The 26,411-nt window shown below is 36.2% G+C and overlaps 1 protein-coding gene and 1 non-coding gene across 2 annotated transcripts; one reads left to right on the plus strand and one right to left on the minus strand.

Annotated features, from left to right (window-relative positions):
- On the plus strand, positions 1-25,564 carry LOC123705983 (ATP-binding cassette sub-family A member 17-like). The gene is made up of 33 exons (XM_045655107.1): positions 1-86; positions 384-616; positions 1,399-1,505; positions 1,929-2,102; positions 3,038-3,193; positions 3,678-3,894; positions 4,247-4,426; positions 4,744-4,907; positions 5,099-5,209; positions 5,304-5,427; positions 5,728-5,888; positions 6,208-6,381; positions 6,705-6,770; positions 6,853-6,988; positions 15,761-16,013; positions 16,289-16,371; positions 16,496-16,608; positions 17,143-17,247; positions 17,661-17,746; positions 17,831-17,906; positions 18,007-18,111; positions 18,533-18,685; positions 19,116-19,229; positions 19,703-19,856; positions 20,330-20,452; positions 20,637-20,831; positions 22,366-22,641; positions 22,930-23,100; positions 23,223-23,293; positions 23,385-23,532; positions 23,866-24,076; positions 24,501-24,702; positions 25,084-25,564. The coding sequence occupies exons 1-33, from the start codon at positions 1-3 to the stop codon at positions 25,411-25,413; spliced, it is 5,058 nt and encodes a 1,685-aa protein (XP_045511063.1). The 3' UTR covers positions 25,414-25,564.
- On the minus strand, positions 2,519-2,591 carry Trnaf-gaa. The gene has a single exon. It is a non-coding gene; the product is annotated as a tRNA-Phe (tRNA).
- Positions 25,565-26,411: the final 847 nt, after the last annotated feature.

Here is a 26,411-nt window from a genome sequence, read left to right on the forward strand (position 1 = left end):
ATGACAGCGGAGGAGAAAAAATCTATCCACAGCCGATTTCAGAGACATTGCAGCACATTATTTTGGAAGTCTTATCTCCAAAGACAGTAAGTAGCTGATCTCGTAATTTTAAACAAATTGGAAATGTTCCAGTCGTGCGTCAGAGCTTTATGGATAAAATAAAAATTATTAAGTAGTGAATTAATACCTAGATGATATTTTTTATATGCACTAGGTATGTTAGTAGAACTACCTACATACCTACAGTCCTGTTGACCGTCTAGTTATTATTCAAAGCGAATATTACAGTAGCCTACTTTTAAATCGAGTAATACCTGTAAGATGGAATCCAATTGTATAATCATATCTAATTTATCATTCATAATTTAAAAAATTCTTCCCAGACGTAGATGGCGAATCCTAGTAATGGAAACATTATTCGCTCTCTGCCTCTACTCCATATCTGTGTACATCGCGAAGCCAGTGTTCATGACGCCAATCGAAGCGATACCAGAACCACCGCTCACGTCTGCTGACATCATAGCGTCTCTCAACACGCAGAATATACTCGGATATGCGCCTGACATCCCCCCGTATACGTATATTATGAACAAGGCTGCTGGGCGGTTGGGTGTCGGTATGTTATATTGTATGGCAGTTAGTTAGAAGTTAGGTTGTAGAGCTAGTATAGTATTATCTAAATACCTCTGGTTAAGAGCGATGCAGGTATTTGTTGGCGAATTAGGGGCCATCCATAATTTATTTAAGAAACCCGTCCCGTCCTTTTTACAAGTTGTCACATTTTTGATGGCCCCTTAGGCGTATGTGTTGAACACTGTTATGTGTTTAATAATTTGAAGATTATAATATTATGAACAATATGTTGGAGACCTTAACTTAGTACTCGTCTTTCAAGACCGAAAAACTGATTCTGTTTATATCTACTAAATTGTACGAATACTATTGAAAATATATTATAATATAGTATTTTCTAGGGTTAGGTTAATTTCTAAATATATTATATGTTATATAAAATATAGTTTATGGACATTTATAAACTTAATAAATTAGACCAGTTCCAATAGTAATGCTTTGTGAAATTACGACCATAGGCTTAGAGTTAGATCTTTATCGATGACTCTATTATCATTTATCATGTACGAAGGCGCATGATGTATCTGCCTATCACTTAATGATATGTTACGAATCTCTTCTTTTCAATAATACTTGATACCAACAAACACAGAAGTTAAATTATTCAATAATTCCCCGAAAGACATACTTGTCGTCAGTACATTAGCCCTGAGTGTTGTTTGACGGCGCGAGGTTTTTCATAGCTTTTTTACAAGTGTATGTACACACTATTATTACTATGGCGAATATGCTACGTAATGATTCTAAGAACATAGGTATTTGCAGATACAATGAGTGCGTCGACCGAGGATGACCTTAACAATATGCTGTACAATCGGTCTCAGGGTACGCCGATAAATAACCCGATCATATGGGTTATTTGGAAGCTGGAGGTATTATTTTAAAGATAGACGTCATAATATCCAGTATATTATCTGTGACATTATGCGACATCTAACTCGTGTAAATTAGAACTTTGAAGTGTCAATAGACGATGTTGGCTATGTTCACAGATCTGGTGTAATAGATCTGTGGCTATGTTCTTTTAAAGATCGCATGTTAGACAAAAACAATATTTTAACAACAGACGATTTTTTTCAACTTCCTTAAATTACAAAATGCTATGATAAAATTTTATAGCAAAAAAAAAACTGAATTTAAAAAACTGAACTTAGGTATTTGCAGATACAATGAATGCGTCTGTTTCTAGTTTTTACCGGCATTCCCATAAATGATGTAGAGTCTAAGTTTGAACCGTATATTCTTCATTTTTAAATCGATATTTAATTTTTAATACGCAAAATGCTACCATAAAGGTAAACAGAATGTGGAGATTCAGCATTCGTAGTACAGAGCGAGCCCGCTACGCAACTAGGCCAGAAAACACGGTGTCGCACAACCCTCACCTGAGGAGTGGGTTCCTGGCCGTCCAGCTGGCTGTCAGCGAAGCACTGCTGGAACATGTCAGTGTTACACCACCTTCATATGAGGTAATTAGATGAGCTGAAACAACGAAAAATATCGTCTAAGTATTCGTACCGTTAACGAGAACATTTGTATGAGAATTTGTGATTTGATTTGCTGAATACTTTAGTTTTTGTGTTTGCTCTTCTGTTTTCACCGCTTGCTGATAATATCTGATAGCCTATTTGATGCAAGGCATGTATTATTTGCTATTTTAACGGAGAAATAAGTAAAGTAGGTGAGTAGACGGCTCGGCATGAACGACGTTTCTCATGTTTGCTATTCTTATACAGAAGGCGCTTCAAAACATGTTGAGATATTAACAAAAAGTCATGCTCAAAATATAATGCGTAGCTTCCTAGAGAATGCTCTAAGCGTAGCTTAGTTATAAATAGGTAATATTTTTTTAAAGATGCGTATTAAGTATAATAAAAAGAAAGATTGCCGAAACCCGGGATTGAACCGGGGACCTTTAGATCTTCAGTCTAACGCTCTCCCAACTGAGCTATTTCGGCGATGAACATCTTTCTAAAATTATCGATCAATTGGTATGATTATTGAATCAACTAATAATGATTTATCATAATTTTTATAACAATGTCAATCATGTACAATAATTATTATACTACCGCTACTTCTACTAAAACTATAACTTTGGTTTGCCTTTCAAAGAAATAAGAATATATCTAAAATGTATGTACGATTCTTTAGTAGGTACTTTTATGAATCGCATTACTGACCTACAATAGCATAACAATACAAATCCCTTCAGAAAACTCTGTTTAATTTCAAGCACATTCAATTAACATCCGTAAAAACGTTTTTTTTACACGTAGATGAACTGAATTCACATAACTACTTAATACGATCTAGAGAAAAATCGAATTATTTTATTTTCTAGTTTCATGCAATACACGCGCTTGACGTCCAGTTGCAGAATCATGTATTTATTAATTTTCAGTTAAGTCTAGTGTCCATGCCAGTATCACCATTAATGCAAGAGAACAGAGTAAGGCAGGCTATCTCGGGGATACTTCTGTGCTTTACTCTGGCTTTGTTACCTCCAGTTTTGGAAACCCAAGCGCTGGTTGTTAAGGAGACTATCAATAGATTTAAGGTTGGCTTTTCTAAATCTATGTGAGTAACAGAGCTTTTTTACCTATTGTATTTTAAGGTGTTTTTTATAAATATTATTATGTGGTACACGTCTTAGGTCTTAGTCACGTTACTATTAGTCTGTGCTGTGGTACTAGGTAAATCACAAACTTGTTCTCACTGCTCCTATCCTGTGTTTTTTTTAATGTTTACAACTCAAGTAAATGATTGGTTATTAGTTATTACCACAGTTAATACGATTAAAATGTGTACATAATTATTTTTATAATCTTTAGATTACACTCCAAAAATTGTGACAAATCCTTTGCATGTTGAGATAAATAATCGAACTTCTAATTTCACTCACTAAAACTCAAAATCAAACTCAAACATTTATTTATTCAAATAGGCTTCTTTTAGAAGCACTTTCGAATCGTCATTACAAACTTTTAACATTTACCACCGATATTAACTCATCTCCTTACTAGGTACTATTGTACTTATAGCGCGCCCTCCGCCTCCGCAACGTAGACTACTCATCCATGTACCTCGGCTGGCTGGTGTACGCCTACCTCACGGTCCTACCTGTCTGCCTGCTCGGTAGCACGTGTCTGCTGCTGATCTTCAGGTGGATCCACCTGCTGTACAGCTTCGTGATACTGCTCGCGTACGTGTCGGTTATGATTATGCTGGCGATGATCATGTCTATGTTTCATGATACAGGTATCTATTTTTAAACTCACGGCTTTATACAAGTGATAATATTTTTTTAAGCTTTTAAGTGAATATACTTTTATACACGATAACTTTTGAATGATAAATGGTTTTGTATGAAATGGATTTTTTATTGTTTTCTCGTTTCCTGGCAGGCATTGTCTCTTGTATGATCAATATAAATTTCATAAGCCAAGTTAAAAAATGTGTAAAAATGTGTAAACAAAATTAAAAAAACATATAAAAGAAGTTATAACAACTTTAATAAAGATATTCCTCAAGCAAAATTCAGGGCTATGTATTTAGATAAAGATATAAAATAATAGTATTTAATGCACCAAATTCTACTTGTTCTTTCCAGCGTGGGTTGCAATCGTATGGACGACACTGTTCACACTGATGCAGATGTTCGTGGCGGAGCTGATCATCCACCACCAGATCGACTCCGCGCACCCGGCTCTCACCTTCCTCCTGCATGTGATCATACCGCCCCTGGGGCTGCACCACGCGATGAATGAGTTTGCGCTGCTGCAGACTGGACGTGAGGAATAAATCAACTTAGAGCTTTTGATAAGCATACGATAATAATAATTACATATTATTATCGTAATATGTACGCATCACACTTGTTAAAATAAAATTTAAAACTACTTTTTTGACTACTATGGAATGATTTTGATACCAGCTAATTGACTTGGCAACTAAAGCTAAACCCGGGTAAAAGCCCACAACAATCAAGAAAACACATAATTAGCTTCATATCATAAAGGTTGATATTAGCATAAAAACAAAATAAAGAATCAGATTTTTTCTTTGTTAAAACTTTGTGTAGGTACAAAATAAATATGACATTTTCAGAGGAAAACCACTGGGAGGGACAGTCCATAATATTTACGACGTTCTTCTGGCTCTTCTTGATAGCCGCATACTTCAGCGTGTTGATGTTATTGCAGCGCACGGTAAAACAGATAGCAATAGGAGGAGAAGTGTCATGGAAGACGGTTCTGTTTAAGAAAGTTGAGGTAGATATTGAATCTCTATCTCAAAATCATATTTTGAAAATTTTACAACAGTCTGTAAAAGTTGTGGAAAAGTACGCAGAAAGCTTGAAACTTTAATCACATTGAATTTCATGCGCTTAAAAGTCGTTTCAAGGAAAAGAAAGCATCAGTTAAATTAACATACTTTTAAACATTTATGTCGTTTTATTTAGGACGTAAACGTGCTGCATAAAATTGAAAATCCGACTGGCAGGGAACGGGACAAATTGCAAGAGGTAGACGAATTTGTAGCGAAGGCTATTAGTATGCGTAACGTGTCCAAGGTACATTTTACATTTACATAGGCATATAATATAATTAAGTATCTTGTAATATAGGTACATATGGTCATAATGTTCTTCAAATTGTCCTTTTTAGAGTATAATGGATCGTCCGGTTCTAAATAATATAACGTTAGATATTTACCGGGGCGAGTTTACGATTCTCCACGCAGAACTCATACAAGTGAAAATGATGACCACATTTGAAGATCTTATCACGGGTAAGAAGTTTATATGCATCATTGGATTACCAAAAATAAATAAATAAATCATCGCTTATTTTCTCCCTCTGCACAAACATAGGCTTTTTATGTTTTGATTTATAATCACCACGCGGACCATTTGGTTTGGTAGATGCCACATGTTTCCTCACAATTCCTCGCAATATTTTCTGAAGACTAGGTAGTGATGTCGATAAAATGAATGTCATAACATCAAATCGATATCAAAAGTAGATATCCAAGGAAATCATCTACATATGCGTATATTTTGCTTCGGTAATATTAAAGAATTTGCTTTAGGATTGACTCTTCCTGACAAAGGCAGTATTAACATCCTCGGTGAGGAGCTAAGGCCTGGATTGAATCTAATGTCAATGCAGACAATGATGGGCTATTGCCATCGCAGTGAATTTCTCATTGATGATCTGACGGTTGAAGAGCACTTTATATTCTTTGTTTCTGTAAGCAAAATAGACATAATATTTCATTGTATTTTTTATCTCCAACTTTAACATTGAGTAGCATCAATTGCTTTGACGACCATGACTTTGACAAGACTAATTTTAACTCAGTAATAAAATATTTAAATATTTCTTCAGCTTTTCATAAAAGTCATAAGGTACATTCATTTCATTCGTTTAATACTTGTATAGCGAGCGTGGTTCTGTATAAAGCTTTATTCTTTTTTTTAAGAACTTAGTCACACTCGCACATCGATTAAAAGATTTACTATTTTATCTTTTACTTATTAAATAAATAATGTTTCTTCTAAATTCCAAGATCTGTCTTTGGAACGAAACAAGCCAATACGTGTCGGAGTATGGACATTTGAGATCGAAATATCTCCTCAAAGAGTGCGGTTTGGAGGGAGTGAAAAGGGAGTACATACGGAATTTGGACGGATATTATAAAGGACAGCTGTGTTGGGCGATTGCAATGCTTTTGGAGCCTAGGGTACCTATCTATACTAATACATACTAATAATATTATAAAGAGAAAAGGTTTGTGTGTATGTATGGTTTTCACGCATAAACTACTGAACCTATCCCATTTGGTGACAACCCTAGCATATTTACACGTGGCAGCGTGAGTACCTACACTGGCGGCGGCATCGCGCGACATCAAAGGCGATTCCTTACTGTAGGAAAATAATATTGTAATACTGTGAAGTGTGATTGTACTCTAACGAATATCAAGGAGTGGTGACATTACAATAATTTCATGAGTTTATAATAAGCTTGTTTTAAGTGTTTGTACAAATTAACTTAATTTTGCAGATAATTATAATACCTCATTTCACTGGGGATCCACACTATACAGCGGTTATCAAGGATAAAATTATGGTACATTATTATATACATCATTATCATTTTTTTTGGAAAAATAAATTGTAAACTTTCATAATTTTTTTAATAATTTTTTTAGCTATACAGGAAATACATTACTTTGATAAAAGTGAGTTATGCCAGTGTGTATATGGAGTATGCAGACCGTGTGTTTATTTTTGACAATAGAGCTTTGGTTTTTGGCGGCACTCCTGCTTATATGTTTTTCAAATACGGTAAGAATAAATGCATGATACTTGATGACATAGATTAACTTTGTTAGTGAAAGTATTAAAGTTATATGATGAGTAAAAAAAAAGATATACTTCGGTACAATATACTCATAACCTTAAGTATTCGATTTTTGTATGTTATATTATAGACTAGCTGGTGCGTTGTGCGCGGGCTGCAAGCAGCCCGCGAGCCCCTTTTGCCCCTGGGTTGAAGCTATAGGGCAGTCATTTAAAAATATATTCGAATTTTCTGTGCATTTGTTACATCTGCTAACAGCGATTCTACAGTCAGTCGGTAATGCTTATAAATTCCCAATTCAAATATTTTCTATTCTGGAATGCTGTCGACCTTCGAAGGTGCGTTGTGCGCGGGCTGCAAGCAGCCCGCGAGCCCCTTTTGCCCCTGGGTTGAAGCAATAGGGCAGTCATTTGAAAATAAATTCGAATTTTCTGTCCATTTGTAACATCTGCTAACAGCGATTCTACAGTCAGTCGGTAATGCTTATAAATTCCCCATTCAAGTATTTTCCACTCCGGGAGGCTGTCCACCTTCGAGGGAGCGTAGTGCGCGGGCTGCAAGCAGCCCGCGAAGCATCCCAGGGCAGAAATCTTCAGTCATTTGAAAATGCATTAAAATTCCCCGTAAATTTGCTATTATCTGCAAACAGCGATTCCACAGTCAATCGGAAGTGCTTATAAATTTCAAATTCAAATATTTTATATTCCGGGGGGCGGTTCACCTTCGAGGGTGCGTGGTGCGCGAGCTGCAAGTAGCTCGCGGCTCATCCCAGGGCAGAAATCTTCAGTCATTTGAAAATGCGTTAAAATTCCCTGTCAATTTGTTATTATCTGCTAACAGCGATTCCACAGTCAATCGAAGTGCTTATAAATTCCCCATTCAAATATTTTCTATTCCGGGGGGCTGTTCACCTTCGAGGACGTGCGGTGCGCGAGCTGCAAGCAGCTCGCGGCTCATCCCAGAGCAGAAATCTTCAGTCATTTGAAAATGCATTCAAATTTCCTATCCATTTGTTACATCTGCTAACAGCGATTCTACAGTCAGTCGAAACTGCTTATAAATTACTTATTCAAATATTGGTTAAATTTTTGAAACGTGATCCCGAATTTTATTTTTTTGATGTGTCTAATCAATAGCGGTGACTTTTCATAATAAACTGTTCAAGACAATTAATGTGTGAAGATGTATAAAACATATTGAAAACTTCAAGTCATCATTAGTAGCGTCGTTTAAAATCAAATTCATTATGCTTTCGGCACTAAAAATATCTAAGTGAAAGCCATAGCACTAAAGTCAAAGGGTGTATCGAATAAGATATCGTTACACTATAAAAATAACTACTTTAAAAAAACCGACTTCAAAAACGGAAAAGTAAAAAATAATTAATTAGTTACTACATATTATTTAGTTGTGTTATTCACTATATAGGTTTGAAGTCGGTGCCAAGCATAAGCACTTATTAAACTACGCTATTTTTTGATACAAGAACTACGATTATTTCGATACAAGAACTACCTACTTGCAATTCAATTACATTATTCGCAATACAAAAAATTGGCTATTTTCGATACAAAAACTACACTACTCTTGGTGTAAGTCCTACGCTTATAAAGCGTGAACGATTGGCTCATTCACTCAATAAATGTGTGAAGATGAATATATTATTACGTATTGAAAACTTCAGTCTTTTTAGTAGCTTCGTTTAAAATCAAAATCATTATGTTTTCGGCACTAAAAATAAGAACCTACTTTTCCGTTTTTGAAGTCGGTTTTTTTAACGTAGTTTTAATAGTTTTTAACCTACGTAGTTTTTTTGTTTGAGTGGGAATCGCCCTAAAGTCGCTTCTGTTCAAGAGTTTACTTAACACGCTCGTCGCTTAATCGCTCCTCGCTACCTATTTGAATATTTACGCCGGCCGCTGACGTGACTGGCTCGCTTCGCTCGCTTGGCTAGTGCAGTAGTTCAAAAGTTAACCTAACTCGCTCGTCGCTTCGCTCCTCGCTACTTCTTTGAATATTTACGCCGGCCGCTGACGTGACTTGCTCGCTTCGCTCGCTTGGCTAGTGCAGTAGTTCAAAAGTTAACCTAACTCGCTCGTCGCTTCGCTCCTCGCTCTTTCTTTCAATATTTACGCCGGCTGCTGACGTGACTTGCTCGCTTCGCTCGCTTGGCTAGTGCAGTATTTATTTATTTATTTATTTATTTATTTTAGAATTTCCGACAGAGGATACAGATTACATTCGTTACATCTAATACAAGTACATGATCTTCTACACCTCTAATTAAAGGAAATTACAGCGTTCAGAATGGATTACAATTACAATTAAAATTAAAATTAAAATTAAAATTACAATTACAATTACAATTACCATTACAATTACAATTACAATTCGTCAATTTCTTAAAAATATTAAAATAAATTTAATAACATTAATTATATAGGAAAACCAAAAAAGTATTACAATTACAAATCTAAAATTACAATTATATTCGTCAAATTATAAAAAAATATTATAAAAAAAAATATTATATAATAAAAAATTAAAGAGCAATTAATTATATACAGAATTCAAATACATAATTATTATTAAAATTGCAAATATTATTCAATTACAATTAGGTATATTAAAATTAATCACTACAATAAAATTATACAGGTTGGTTACATTAATTAATAAAGGAAAAATAGAAACTTTTATCATTGGCTAAATTGAAGGATTAACAATTTGAAGCGTGTTAGAGATTGACTGAAGATGTCTATGTCTTGCGAGATACCAGTGAGCTTGTTATACTCATGGGTGAGTCTGACTGTTGGTGAGTTTTTACCAAGGTTTGTCCGATAAGAGGGGGCACTAAAAAGGCAACGAGGTTGACGAGGAACTCTAGATGGTACATTAATATTAAATCTGGTTAGTAACGCTGGACAGTCGAAACCATTATTAAACACTTTATACAAAAACAGAAGATCAGCTATAGTGCGACGCGACTCAAGAGATCTCATATTGAAATATTTAAGTCTGTCTTCATATCGAGTCAATGATTTCTTGATACCAGCTCGGTAAGCCAGCTGGCGAACAAGTCTTCTTTGAATTCCTTCGATTCTTTTTCTGTGAGTCTGGTAAAAGGGATAGTTCAAAAGTTAACCTAACTCGCTCGTCGCTTCGCTCCTCGCTACTTCTTTGAATTTTTACGCCGGCCGCTGACGTGACTTGCTCGCTTCGCTCGCTTGGCTAGTGCAGTAGTTCAAAAGTTAACCTAACACGCTCGTCGCTTCGCTCCTCGCTACCTATTTAAATATTTACGCCAGCCGCTGCCGTGATTCGCTCGCTTCGCTCGCTTGGCTCGTGCGGTAGTTCAAAAGTTAATAAATATTTATTACTCCGGGAGGCTGTCGACCTTCGAGGTTGCGCGGTGCGCGAGCAGCAAGCAGCCCGCGGCGCCGTCTTTTGCCGTTGCTATTCAATTACCCTTCCTACTATGGAAATTTCCATACAAAATTTTCGAAAAAAAAAATTTCGCTTTTTACCAAATATTTTTACATGCCTGGAAGCGGACCAGGTTTTGAAGCATTTTTTACTTCGGCGACCCCGCCCTACCTGCCACCGGTTCAGAGAGCCGTTGAATTTCGTGATGTATGGAAAATGGAAACCGAGGGTCGGAGAGAAATTCTGAGTATGCAGTTTTGTAAATATGGCCGATTAGAGCACAGAAGTCAATTTTCAGACCGATCGTAAAGTAACCGGCGCCACCAACTTGCTTTGAAAAATTGGCCATTTTTGAAAAAAAAATTGCGTCCAATTTGAAATTTCTCGATTGCCCTGGGAGCGCCCCATCTTCCTGATCAATTTTTAGTTCTACACCCCCCGGCTATCTAGTGCCGTTTTGGAGAGCCGTCGAATTTCGCGTTGTATGAAACTCGGAAACCAGCGATGGAAACTCGATTATGAGTATGCCATCTCAATGTGCGGCTCGACTAAAGCCCCTGTGCCAAGTTTCAGCGCGATCGGACCAGAGATGACCATTTTAGAATTTGTATGGCGGCGGCCATTTTTTCCGCCATTTTGAATTTTTTTCACTATCTGTGGTAATTGCTCGAGGTCTACTACAAGTTTAGTTTGAGCACCCCAGATGTAGCTGCTACCGTTTGCGCGGGCCGTTGACCGTCTTCGAGAGATGAGGGAAAGTTTAAGATTTCGGATTTTTCTGGATATCCTGGGAGCTGGGCGAGTACGAATGCATCATTGGTGTATTTCTCCATTGCACCACCTCGTCTAAATTTACGTTTTTATGTTTGCGCCAAAAATGGAAAAATTCCAAAATCGAGCGTCCCACTGTAGCTCCCTGGTAGCGTCCCAGGGTGGTGATCATTTTTAGTTCCGGGACCCCCCACCCAACTCGGACCGTTTCCGCGGGCCGTTGGATTTCGCGTTGTATGAAAGTTGGAAACTGGGGCCCGGAGCCACTCGAACGGGGCACCGATCGATTCGCCGGCTCGAACAGAGCACGTGTGCCAAATTTGAGACGTAAGGATTCATAAACGGCGATTTTGGCAAAGTACGGCGGCCATCTTGTTTTCGCGAAAATCCCCATTTTTCCACCTCCCCTGGTAATCGCCACCAGTTCCGAGCATTTTTTGTTCAGACACCCCCCCTCCAGGTGCCACCGTTTCTGCGCACCTCCAGGGGTCCACTCTCTTGTCCAGGGTGTTGGAGATGTCAATATTTTTCCGGTGGTCACTCGGCGCACCTCTACACGGTCACGTCGAAATCCCCCCAACTTTCCGCGTAGTTTCCGAGAAACCCGATGTCAGTCAGTCAGTGAGTGGTAGTGTAGCTTTATATATTATAACTAGCTGGTGCGTTGTGCGCGGGCTGCAAGCAGCCCGCGAGCCCCTTTTGCCCCTGGGTTGAAGCAATAGGGCAGTCATTAGAAAATGTGTTAGAATTCCAAGTCCATTTATAATTTTCTGCTAACTGCGATTCCACAGTCAATCGGAAGTGCTTATAAATTCCCAATTCATAAATTTTCTGCTCTGGGGGGCCGTCCACTTTCGAAGGTGCGGGTGCGTCTCATCCCGGGGCAGAAATCTTCAGTCAATTGAAAATGCATTCGAATTTCCTGTCCATTTGTTACTATATGCTAACAGAGATTCTACAATCTACAGTCACTGATAAAAAATCATTGATTCGTGATGAAAAATACACTAAAAAGTATTAAATAAAAATAACTTGGAAACAACATATTAATTGGAAAACACATATTGAATATTTAAAATCTAAGTTGTCGAAATTTACCTATGCCCTATTCCAGATAAAACATAGCAAACAAACTTACACACCGCTTTATCTGCATATTACGGGTACGCCTACTCATGGTTAAGATATGGTGTGATGTTATGGGGAAACAGCGTTGATGTTAATGATTTATTTAAAATGCAGAAGAAGTGCGTGAGAATCTTAGCCCAAATAAAAAACACAAACAGTTGCAAACCATACTTTAGAAAATATAACCTTTTAACATTACCATCTATGTATATACTTACACGAAATTTGCACATTTGTCTATAAAAATATTAATACATTTTCACGAGTCGAGGAACACCACGAAGTAAATACGCGCTTTAAATAAAGCGTGTAAAATAGATTACACCTACCATTCTCAAGAATCAAAATGTTAAATCATAGCCCCTATCACATGGCTATAAAAATATATAACAAAAAAACTTCCTGACCAAATTAAAAACCCAAAAACTATTTATTCTTTTAACAAACAACTAAAGCTCCTTTTAATCCAAAAATGCTTTTATTCAATAAATGAATATTTCGAAGCTAAACTACGCTAAACTTGAATTTTCGTGTGGTTAAGTCTTTCCAATCTCATATACCTAATAAATGTAATTGAAACTAACAAAAATAAATTATACTTACCTAACTATCTAAACCTACTGAATCCCAAACTAAACTTAACTTGAAAACTTCGATCTAACTAAACCTACCAAATAAATCAATCGCAATCAATGTATATCTATGCATCTATATGAGTATTTCTATTTACGTCTTATATCGTTATCTACGAATATTTATAATGTATAATCCCGGACATATCTAAATTGTATATTAATTGTATGTAATTGTAATCTGTGTATTGGAAAATTGAAATGTATGTGACAATATTAATGTAATTTAAATATAATATTATATTGCAATACCTGCATAAGGTTTCTAATATTATGTAAAATATATTAGTATGCAATAAATGATTTGATTTGAAAAAAAAAACTACGTTAAAAAAACCGAATAAAAACGATTTAATATACCTACTTAATTACTACATAATATTTAGTTGTGCTATTTACCTTACTTGCAATTCAAGAACTACATTATTCGCAATACAAAAATACGCTATTTTCGATACAAAAACAGAGAGTAGTGTACTACTCTTGGTGTAAGTCCTACGCTTATAAAGCGTGAACGATTGGCTTATTCACTCAATAAAATATTTATTTATTTATTAAAAAAACATCACATGCCATTACAGGACAATGCCCAATGCGACAGAGATACAATTTTATAAAACATAATAAACTTAACTAAATTAAAATAACATACATAAATTAACAAAGAAAAATAAGCTTTAAATAACTTCTTAACGATAACAGATTAACTGTAATATCACCCTTGCGAATTCAGTTTATTATGTGTGAAGATGTATAAAACATATTGAAAACTTCAGTCTTTTTAGTAGCGTCGATTAAAATCAAATTCATTATTATTATTATGCATTAAAATTCCCCGTCAATTTGTTATTATCTGCTAACAGCGATTCCACAGTCAATCGGAAGTGCTCATAAATTTCTCATTCAAATATTTTCTATTCCGGAGGGCTGTCCACCTTCGAGGGTGAGTGGTGCGCGAGCTGCAAGCAGCTCGCGGCTCATCCCAGGGCAGCAATCTTCAGTCATTTGAAAATGCATTCGAATTTCCTGTCCATTTGTTACATCTGCTAACAGCGATTCTACAGTCAGTCCGAAATGCTTATAAATTCCCTATTCATTTTTTTTTACTCCGGGAGGCCATCTTCCACCGAAGTTGCGTGGTGCGCGGGCAGTAAGCAGCCCGCGGCGCGTCCCAGGGAAGAAATCTTCAGTCATTTGAAAATGCATTAGAATTCCTTATCCATTTGTTATTATCTGCTAACAGCGATTCCACAGTCAGTCGAAACTGCTTATAAATTACTTATTTCAAATATTTTCTACTCCGGGAGGCTGTCGACCTTCGAGGTTGCGCGGTGCGCGGGCAGCAAGCAGCCCGCGGTACCACCTTTTGCCGTTGCTATTCAATCATCCTTCCTACTATGGAAATTTCCATACAAAATTTTCGAAAAAAAAAATTTCGCTTTTTAGCAAAAAATTTTATGTGCCTGGAAGCGGACCAAGTTTTTAAACATTTTTTACTTAGGCGACCCCGACCTACCTGTCACCGGTTCAGAGAGCCGTTGAATTTCCTGATGTATGGAAAATGGAAACCAGGGGTCGGAGAGAGATTCTGAGTATGCAGTTTTGTAAATATGGCCGATAAGAGCACAAAAGTCAATTTTTAGACCCATCGTAAAGTAACCGGCGCCACCATCTTGCTTTGAAAAATTGGCCATTTTTGAAAAAAAAAATGGCGTCCAATTTGAAATTTCTCCATTGCCCTGGTAGCACCCCATCTTCCTGATCATTTTTTAGTTCTACACCCCCCACCTATCTCGCGCTGTTTCCGAGAGCCGTCGAATTTCGCGTTGTATGAAACTCGGAAACCAGCGGTGGAAATTCAATTATGAGTATCCCACCTTAATGTGCGGCTCGATTAAAGCCCCTGTGCCAAGTTTCAGCGCGATCACACCAGCGGTGGCCGTTTTAGAATTTGTATGGCGGCGGCCATTTTTTCCGCCATTTTGAATTTTTTTCGCACTCTGTGGTAATTGCTCGAGGTCTACTCCAAGTTTAGTTCGAGCACCCCAGATGTAGCTGCTACCGTTTGCGCGGGCCGTTGACCGTCTTCGAGAGATGAGGGAAAGTTTAAGATTTCGTATTTTTCTGGATATCCTGGGAGCTGGGCGAGTACGAATGCATCATTGGTGTATTTCTCCGTTGCGCCACCTCGTCTAAATTTACGTTTTTATGTTTGCGCCAAAAATGGAAAAAATTCCAAAATCGAGCGTCCCACTACGGCTCCCTGGTAGCGTCCCAGGGTGGTGATCATTTTTAGTTCCGACACCCCCCACCCAACTCGCACCGTTTCCGCGGGCCGTTGGATTTTACGTTGTATGGAAGTTGGAAACTGGGGCCCGGAGCCACTCGAACGGGGCACCGATCGATTCGCCGGCTCGAACAGAGCACGTGTGCCAAATTTGAGACGTAAGGATTCATAAACGGCGATTTTGGCAAAGTACGGCGGCCATCTTGTTTTCGCGAAAATCACCATTTTTCCATCATCCCTGGTAATCGCCACCAGTTCCGAGCATTTTTTGTTCAGACACCCCCCCTCCAGGTGGCACCGTTTCTGCGCACCACCAGGGGTCCACTCGGTATTCGAAGGTGATCGAGATCGCTATATTTTTCCTCTGGTCACTCGGCGCACCTCTACACGATCACGTCGAAATCCCCCCCACTTTCCACGTAGTTTCCGAGAAAAGCGATGTCAGTGAGTGAGTGAGTGGTAGTGTAGCTTTATATATTATAATATAGACAATAAATGATACTTTATTTCAGGTCGAGAATACAGACTAAGAATAACATTCAGAAAGAATAGATACACGGAAGGGAAGGATGAATTATTAGATAAAGCTTCAGAAGTTGGAGCTACTGTAAGGGCCCATTTGGGTACCTTACTGATATTGCGAGTTCCTACACGACCTACTGGGAAAGTAGCGGATTTTGTTAAAACTCTGAATGATAATGAATCTAAATACGGCATTCTATCGATTTCTATTAGCATTGCTGATTCGGAGGAGATTTGTAACAGGTAAATAGCTCTGTTAGCTATATAAGACATGAAATTATAGGTAAGTAAGTATGACATTTTTCTTTAAAGTTTTTCCAGACATTTTACAGGAAGTCACAAAATTGAAATACATCAAGATAAGGATATGCCTGAAGTTATCATCACCAATAAAACATAGAAATAGAATAAGCAAAGTAGCAAATATAGTAAAAAGGAACAATAAATGCGTACCTAAGCATTTTTTTGCCTGAAATTGAATTAAAAAATATACTTTTAAAATTAATTTTACTTTACAGAGCTATCTTTGAATCACGAGCTTCGATTCACGGAACACCAGAAACTCACGAACTTTCTAGAACAGCTCTAGCACATCTAATGGGTAATTATAGACATATCCACTTTCTTATAAATAAATAATTCAATAATAGTTAGTTGTTTTGTTGTAATATAGATAGCATTTTCACATTAGAAATATATGTAAGAAATACTTATTCTCATTTTAGATGAAAATCCTGAAAGAGAAGATGTACAATTTAAGAATGTTACTCATTTGACGTACATTGGACAGAAGTTCACTTCGTTTTATCGACACTACCGAGTTATTTTAGTCAGTACGGTAATACTATTATGTTACTACTATAATATCATAAAATTTTTACTCATATAACATGTATATTATAATATTACGGTTTAATGAAAGTAACATTACGTCTTTAAACTCTATCTTTGCCCGCTTCGCTCGCTTAGACTTCGCGACTAAATTAATCAATCTCTATTGAAATCCATCAAAATCGGTAATAAACATGCTAGGGCCTAGGTGTACATATTATAAACAGAAGGAATTTCTTGCTATAACGCGCATGCCTACATAACATGAGCTCTACCTTCAAAAGTTTCAATTTATTTGGCCAATAGCGAAGTTGATTTAGGATTACAGAACCTTTGTAGGCCCCGGAGGTTTTTGGAGTTAAACTCAAACTCAAACTCAAACATTTATTTATTCAATTAGACTTATTCGAGAAGCACTTTTGAAACGTCAATACATATTTTAACATTTACCACCGATTCGGAAAACTGTATCTATGGAGAAGAATCGGCAAGAAACTCCATAAGTTAAAGCACTAAAATAAAATAATTTTATGACTAACAGGTATTGTCTGCATTAATTGCTGGAGTGTTCATCGGTCTATCTTTGTCTCAAGTTTTGACTGATATAGAACACGATCGAGTTGCTAAAAAGATTCTGCACGGTGATGTATGAATAACTTGCTACTTTATAATCTTAGACATTTATATGACTAGCAATGTCCCGCGGTTTTACCCGCATTGCTTCCCCTCTATAAATTGGTCTTAGTGTGTTGATATAATATAGCCTATATCCACTCTCAATAAATGGGCTATCTGATTAGTAGATTTATCTATCTAACACTGTTGATGAATTTTTCAAATAGAACCCCGTAGTTCCTAAGAAAAGGGCGTTCAGCCAAACAAATAAATAAAATCTTCTCGCTTTCAGCAACTACAGATCTAATTTCATATTTTAATTTTAGTATTTCGTTAGATTTAACTTTTCTCCAGTTCTGTACTTTTCAAAATAAAACAATTCACTTATAATCATAATGAATACTTGTTATATTTATATTATACTGTATCTATTTCTCATTTTAGATTTTAACAGTGGAAGCGTTAGAACAGAAAACGACATTGGTATTACAATCTGATAATTCAAGCGCCGCTCAATCGATAGCCAATGCGTTAGTTAATTTATTTTTTGATTTTGAGATGTATATTTTTTTTTCATACGGGTTTTTAAAATTTCAAATATTATATTGTCACAGATACGTGTTATCCGAAACGAACGCAGCGGAAAAAGAAATTGAGAATATGGCATACACCGCTCTTCAACATACAGAAGTAAATATAACTTTTATTTATCTTAAATTGTTGTTCATTTAAAAATTAAAGGTGTCTCAATAATTTAGTAGGTAATTATTTAAATTAATTTAAATTTTAGAGCATCTCGGAATATCTGGTGACTAGGGCCATAGACTCTCCCCAGCATTATGTTTACATGTTCGCTTATGGAATGGAAGTATCGTCCATTAATGACATAATATCGGTAAGCTACTCAATTACTCATCACATATCGATCCATATCGATCGTGAATACCTCATTATTTTCTTATAAATTGTAAAACATATGGATGCATATATATGGTCCTGGTAAAACAATCACATGGCTCTACCGCTGTAGACCACCCCATTTCATCATTTTGCACTACGAAATAGCGAATCAACCTTATTCCAATAATCTCGACATAACTTAAAGCACCTATGATCAAATCACCAAGTTTACATTCAGTAGCATCTAGTATTTTACTAGTTTACTTTCTAGTTGATTAATCAACGGATAGTGATGCAATTAAAAGGGTAGGTAGATAGTTTCTCATTTAGTTGTTACGTCGAATACCAGCTAAATAGCTTTAATACTAAATACGGATAAGTAACTTCATACAGCATAATACATTAAAATGTTGCAGATTAAAGTATTATACAGTCCAATACATTACGACCACGGAGCGGCTGCCAGGTCTTTAGCTCGCGTATACATGGCGCTGATGAGGCATTATACCATGGCTCCAGACTCCACTATTCAGGTCACTGATGACCCACTAGCGTTGGATCTTACACCAGTTAGTATAATTATGATTTTGTTTTTGCCTATTTTGTTTTGTGTAAAACGCACACTTACAAAATCTTAAAAAATTATATAATTTATAGAGAAGTTTTTCTTTTGTAAGATGGTACTTTTAGAAATTAAAGACTTTTTAACGGATTTTAAACGCGATTTATTCATTCTATTATTTTCCCGACGTTTCGAACACTTTACAGCGAGCGTGGTCACGGGGAGACTTGAGTCTCCCCGTGACCACGCTCGCTGTAAAGTGTTCGAAACGTCGGGAAAATAATAGAATGAATAAATCGCGTTTAAAATCCGTTAAAAAGTCTTTAATTTCTAAATGTATAATACTCGCGTAAAATCAAACCCTAGAAGATGGTACTTACAAAGTTATTTTTAAAGTAATAACTTTGTTATTAGGCTATTACCGTTTTCGATTTCAGTGGGTAAAGTATGCAGAACACCCGCCTATATTTATACAATTTCTGCTGATTCTAACAATATCACACATGATTCTGATACCGTCTTTGGAGAGCGGGTTTATAAGACATACACAGGTAGGTACAGTTACTAATGAAAATGTTTACTTCTTTAAGGATGTTTTTTCCAATTAGCTAAAAGAAAATAAATTTGCGCCAGTTAATTTTTGTAAAATGCCCACGTACTTATAGTCACGAATTTACCGTCTCTATCTCAGCGGTAGGTAAATTTTTTTAGAACCTCCCTGCAGCCTGCTGCCTGCCTTGCCATAAACGTGTAACAGATAGACAGACATACATATTTGTTCAATGAATAATATAAACAATAATCATTTTGTTTGTTTGAACGCGCTAATCTCAGGAACTACCTACCTTACCGATTTGGAAAATTATTTCGGTGTTAGATACATAGTAACTCAATGTGTTAGATAGCCTACCTATATATCGAGGAAGGCTTATAGGCTATATTATATCATCACGCTAAGATCAACAGGAGCGGAGCAGTGCGGGTAAAACCGCGTGGCACAGCTAGTAGTTATATAATATTTCAGTGCTACACCATAAACTTCTCCCCACTTCGATATTGGTTCTCAATGTTTCTATGTGATCTTATTCTCTATTGGATTCTTGTGGCTGTGATGTCAGGGGCGATTGTGGGAATCATGACTTTAGTGGCTCCCTTCTATTTTGGCGTGTCTGATATAGGTAAGTGTAGCAGCTTTTAATGAAATAATTAACGATTAAAAGCAGAAGCGTAGCGTGCCTTGGCGAAGCCCCGTATAAAAAATTGTTTGGGGGCCTTTAGGAAGTGTAAAGATTTCTCACAAAAGAAAAAAAAAATGTCTGCACTAAATTAAAAGAAATATTTACGTACCTATTCATCATAATTATCTATCTGTCACTTATTCCAAAATTTTTACAAACAATTCAAATTAAATTTACACACAGGAGGCCAGAAAAATGCTTTTTTGACTTTTGTCATTTCTGAAAAAAAAATTTGGGAAGTTTTTAGTAATTTTTGCCTACGCATGTTGGGGGGCCTCGTATAATTGATACGGCAGATACGGCGGTAGCTACGCTCCTGATTAAAATAGCAATCGAAATCGTAGTGCCTAGTACAATTTAAATAACCAGTTTTCCATTTTTATACGTCAAACATCAACAGATTATATTTGCAGCAATAATAACCGTGATATTGGCGGTATATGGAATCGGTTGCATACCACAAGCCTATCTATTTAGCTTGGGCCCACGTGCGGCACTGAATTCCATGATTTTCATCATGGTGAATATCGTTTTTGGTAAGATGGATTTTAATTATTGCTACATAGTTATTTGTATTGTTTTTAGTAATTTCGCTTTATGCTAGGTAAGTTGTATAGGTACACACACGGCCTAAGGTGGAGCATACATTACCTCTTAACCTTACCTTGTGTAAGTATATTTTTTCTCATCTATTTTTACTACATCAAATTGCTGTTTCAGGTGAAACTACAGTATTAGCTAAATTGTTTTACGGCAATGCTCTTGATTATGTCCTGAATTTCCTAAGTTTCTCGCCGCAATTCAATATGGCGTACGCTTTAATTAAGATTAAGAAAATCTTTCTATATAATAGCGAATGCAATATATTCAAACGGCGAAATCTCTGCTCGTCGAAAACTCTCCACAAGTGTTGTCGTAAGTACCTAGTCCTAAACATTTTAACCTCCTGAGACCCAGGATTTTTTTTTCTTTCTTTTTTAATAAAAATTAGCTGTATCTGTTCTAATGCAATTATAGATATTAAAAAAAATGGAAAAAAAAATCTTTCGTGGAAAACTTGGATTTTCTTTATGTCATTTATATATTACAGGGGGTCCCAGTTCCAAGTGTAATAAGTTTATGAAAATGAAGAAAAACTACTTGTTTTTTTAGTTATTATATATTTTTAAACTTGAAACCTAATATTTATTATTCTATCTATTGTTCTGTATCTATTTTTTGTAACTTGGTTCAAAGATAGGTATTTTTAAGGGTGAGAAATAACCAGTTCAATTATTTTGCACCGGCGCGGCGGTGTATTTATATTGTCACGTCCACCCATAGGTCTTATTTCTAATCCATCCTCTTGGTCAGCCTCCTCTAATTCTTGGTCCACGTCATGTGCGTCCCCGAAATGGTCTGCCAACAACTGAAGATGACATATATAGTGACGATTCTGTACTGACGTGACTCATACTCATTGGACGAATGGAAGAAGACTCATTTTCTGGTGTTTGGGCGGCTTCATCGGTATCATTTGGGGGATTATCTTCATCTCAAACATTTATTTATTAAATTAGACTTCTTCTAAAAGCACTTTTGAATCGTCATAACAGTATTAACATTTACCACCGAATCGGAAAGCAGTATCTATGGAGAAGAACCGGCAAGAAACTCCATAGGTCCATCATATAGGTCAATATTTGACTCATCCAGGTGTTGGTAGATCTCAGTATCTTATAATCCTTGAAAATTATAATAAAATCTGTAACATAAACTAAATAATGTCATATAGGTAATACATGGGGCCCTTGTAACCAATACCAATTTGGCAAGAATTGAGACCAAATGTCTTACCAGTATGACATAAAAGAAAACATTCATATTTTTCACAAGTTTTAGATTTATCTTACAAAATAACTATTGCGGTTGCAGAAATAATATCTATTATAATTAGATATACAAAGATATACTGCAATATACTAATGGTTCCACTAAAAATGTAAGATTACTGACCACGTGTTTGCCGTCGCACAGCCACCGTCAACTTCGAAATGAGAATACTTCAAATCACTGTCACTTATAAAACCAAAAACCGTTTAATAAAGCGGATGACATACCACTACATCGATTTGAGGTATTATTCCCGCATATACGCAAAAGATGGCGTTGAAATATTTTTTTATTGTTTATGTAATATATATATGACCGCAGGCCCCAGGAGGTTAAGCTATTGCATAGCTTCTATCACGGGCCTTGAGCGCGGGGAACGAATCAAGAAATTTCGTAACGAAAAAACCTCACGCTCCCCACTCCGACGGGCACGGAGGTGTGGCTTGAAGGCATGCTATGCAATAGCTTTACCGCGGCAGTCCCCAAGTGCCACACGTTTTTCTTTAATTTTTCTGCCGGAAATCCTACTTACGTTACACTTACATTACTGAAATATCAATTTATTATTGTTTTTCAGCAAAATGCGGCGTCCTGCAGCAATGTTTCTCGAGGCAGTATTATCTCCAAAACGCGCCTGGAGTCCGCATGGAGATATTTGCGATGTTCTCTATAGCCATTGTTTTCACAGCTATTCTGCTTATTTGGGAATATAAATATATCCAAAGGTTCTGCTCGTACGTCATTTGCAAATGGATTTATATTGACAAAAAGGAAACTAGTCTTGACTCATTGGGTGTTTTACAAGAAAAGGAAGATGTTGTAAATAAAACTATTGAAATGAGATCTAAAACATGTTAGTTTCACTCATTATAATTGTAATTAGATCGTTTTGCAATTGTATCAAAAGCAAAAAGAAGGTCTGAAGAATAATAATCTATTTCTACACCTACACATAGTCATATTTATGGAAAGAGTTAAAATCTTCGATGCTAAATTCTCAAAACTAAGTTAGTTACCTACTCTAGTTTAATTACGATTTACGATGTTTGCTATCCGTATACTTATTATAGCTACCTTTATTTGATTAAATAATTACTATCTAACTTTGAATAAATTTAAAAAATGTAACTCTCCTTTTTAGCAATCAAAAGGGACACGTTCGGAGAGTATCTTCTCGCGTCCAATGTATCTCAACTACACTATGGGAAGTATGTCATCAAACATATTAACTTAGGGATTGGCAGGGGTGAAGCATTGGCATTATCTGGTTTACTCCATCATGGAAGACTGAAGCTTTGCGAGTTACTGGCTGGTAAGAAGATAATATTTATATTTTTTCCGATTTCGTTAAGTACTTACTACCAGCTACCTACATCGGTCAGATTTTGTCAGAGAATTTTTAACTATTATTTAGTTTACTAGTTTTTCTTTCAGGCTTAAAATTGCCCAACGAAGGCAAACTATGGAGCATGTCTAAATGGAGTTTGGATAGAAATCCATATCAGGTAGTAAACATTCAAGCCCAAAAGGCTAAGCTATCAATTTAACGGCTAATTAAGCTAGTTGGTTGGGTCACCTACAAAATCATTATTACAGTATAGTCGTCAAATAAGCCTAAGTTGTCGGCACAATCCTCTACCTCATTGGATGACAGTGTACGATGCGCTGGCTCTCATAGCAGTGCTTCGTGGAGTGCCAAGATCGGACGTGAGGAAGGAGATTAGCAATTATATTGATGCGCTTGGTAATATATTATTCTTTCACGAATTTGATGTTAATTACCTTATTATCAAGTCATTTTTATTCACATAACAAATAGGTTTTTTTTTTAACTGATGCGACGTTCTCAAAATCGGCAGGAGTTCTGAATTCATAATTTGTCATGTTTTTTAACCTATGCTGCGAACCACTGTTATTAAGAATTTCACCTATAACATTACGCTCGCATAATTTCATATTTTATCTAGGTAATGGTATTTCGATATTTCTATAACTATAGGTAGCTTCCATCGCGCATCCTTAACGATAAGTGACAATATTCAGCACGTTCTTCTCATACCAAATCTCTATATTCCAGAATTGCACAATTTCACATACAAGCTCATTCAATACCTGGAACCCAACGAACAAACGCGCATACATTTCGCCGCTGCAGTCATCGGAGCCCCTCCGGTTATAATCCTGGATGAATGCACGGCATACCAGAAATACTCTGTTCAGCGCGCTATGTACTCGATTATCCATAAGTTGAGGAAACGTGGACATGCTATACTTATCTGTTCTAGCAGGTGAACATTAAAAAGTACTAATTAAAAAAAAGTCATAAATAATAGGTAAGTATAAGAGAGTCCTCGTTACTTTATCAATAGTACTCATTAAATGGCGGTGCGTCGATTCCTCGAAACCGTTTTTGTTTTTTTAAGCTATTGCATAGCTTCTATCGCGGGCCTTGAGCGCGGGGACCGAATCGAGAAATTCCGTAACGAAAAAACCTCACGCTCCCCACTCCGACCGAGGTGTGGCTTGAAGGCATAGCATGCTGCATAGCTTTACCGCGGCAGTCCCCGAGTGCCACACGTCTTTTTTTTGACATTAATTTATAACATTATGTTTTCCATTGCTTTTTTACCACTACTATACTACACCTTTTCACTTAAGGTTTAAATTAATTAACGTAGATCTCAGGACATAATATTTAATCATTTTCACCAGTGTTGAAAGCCACATGCCGATCACGAATCGCTTGGCCATATTCGTGAATGGCGGCATCTATGACATAGACTACGTGGATAATCTAATAGAACGGTATAGCGATAAGGGGTATACCGTAGTGATACACCTCAAGAACGAAATAGATGTGGAGAGAATGTTCTCGAAATATTTCAAGATGTTTATAATCAATGATGTAACTGAGGTATTTTAAAGCTTTGGTTTACCATTTAAAACATGAGTTTTAGCTCTTTCTAATCCCACTGCAAATACCTGATGAAATTTTAAGTGTTTCACCACGATATAGGTACAATTAGGAAGTCTGACACGTTGGCGGATGTCACATCTGCATGAGCATTTTGGTTTTTAATATATTATGTCTGTTTGCTGTAAACTAAAATGAGAACTGTATAAATAATTATTTACCCCGGTCATACCTTTCATTGATACAACCGAGACCTGTCTTATATAGAAAGAAAACTGCGAATTTTGTTACTTTAGCAAAAATTATGTGCCATGAATTATGTAACATATTTCTCACTTTAAAATACATATCTATGTTATATTGATATTGTTATTTTCACAGGTGCTCGCTAATGTTCAAGTTTTAGACGCTGATTTGACTTGGGCAACGATTTTTGAAAAGATGGAAAAGCTACAAGCTGAAAACCATAATGTGTATTCATATGTTGTGTCGTCTGTGCCCATAGACTACATATACAATAGCATATTAAGCAGTGAATCTGGCCAAATGGATGATGTGGAACCAAAGTCTATCTTTACTAAGTATTTGTGCCAATCAAAGCCAAAGAAAAGGCCAAATAAACAAGCCCTGGCGAAGTTAATACCGTTTGAAAAGAAATATTCCATAACCAAGCTTAAAGAGTTGCCATGGTCTGTTATTTTCCACAGATAAAATATATAATGGTAGCCACAGATTAAAATAGATAATATAAGCTTTATGACGTGAAGCATGTTAGTTGGCATTGTTAATATATTAATTAATGATATTATAAAGAAGTAAAACATATTTGTTTTTAAATTTAATTTATTTTGTTAAAATAAGCGTGAGGTTAGGCAAGAATAATATTGTGTTAATAAAGCAATTTTGCATACAATAATACAGATATTTCATTTTAATCCTTATTATTAGTGCATGATAAGCTATTTTAAATATACCTACGCTAAATTAAACAAATTCTTCCTTCACTGACAGTATAAGAAAAATCTAATGGTCAAATCAGATTTATGGCACAATTGGACATAACGAGGAACAAAAAATATAAACTTAAAGCACACTAAAATACAAAAGATACAAAATCTAGCTTCAGACAAATGGTTTTTATAATACCCTAATAAAAATAATCCATCCTAATATTATAAATGCGAAAGTAACTCTGTCTGTCTGTCTGTTACTCAATCACGCCTAAACTACTGAACCAATTTGCATGAAATTTGGTATGGAGATATTTTGATACCCGAGAAAAAGTAGTAGTAACTGTACTGTAACTCTGTCTCTGTCTCTAGTACTGAATAATTTAATCCTAACTTGTTGTATCTTTTAGTGCTATCACCAAAGAAATAAGTTTTTATAATAGAAAATATACCTATAGCAATGATTTAGATTTAACACACAGAACAGTAAGAACATAATAGAAGTGCGATGTGGGCGTGGCCCACGTGTCACTAGTAAGGTAAGATCACCTAACTCGCTCTCAGTTGTGCGCAGAAAAATATTGGAGTCGGTTGTCAACTGTCAAACCTTATTTCCATATTTATTCATTATTTAGAGCGTGTTGTTCGGTATTAGAGTGGAAAAATGATAGCAGACGAAATAATATCAGCAATCGAGGCATTTCATACCATCGGTAAGTCTTATTTTAATTTATTTTAAATATATTTTATGTTACAACT

Source organism: Colias croceus, chromosome 1 (genome assembly GCF_905220415.1).
Source record: "Colias croceus chromosome 1, ilColCroc2.1".
Lineage (NCBI taxonomy): Eukaryota > Metazoa > Arthropoda > Insecta > Lepidoptera > Pieridae > Colias > Colias croceus.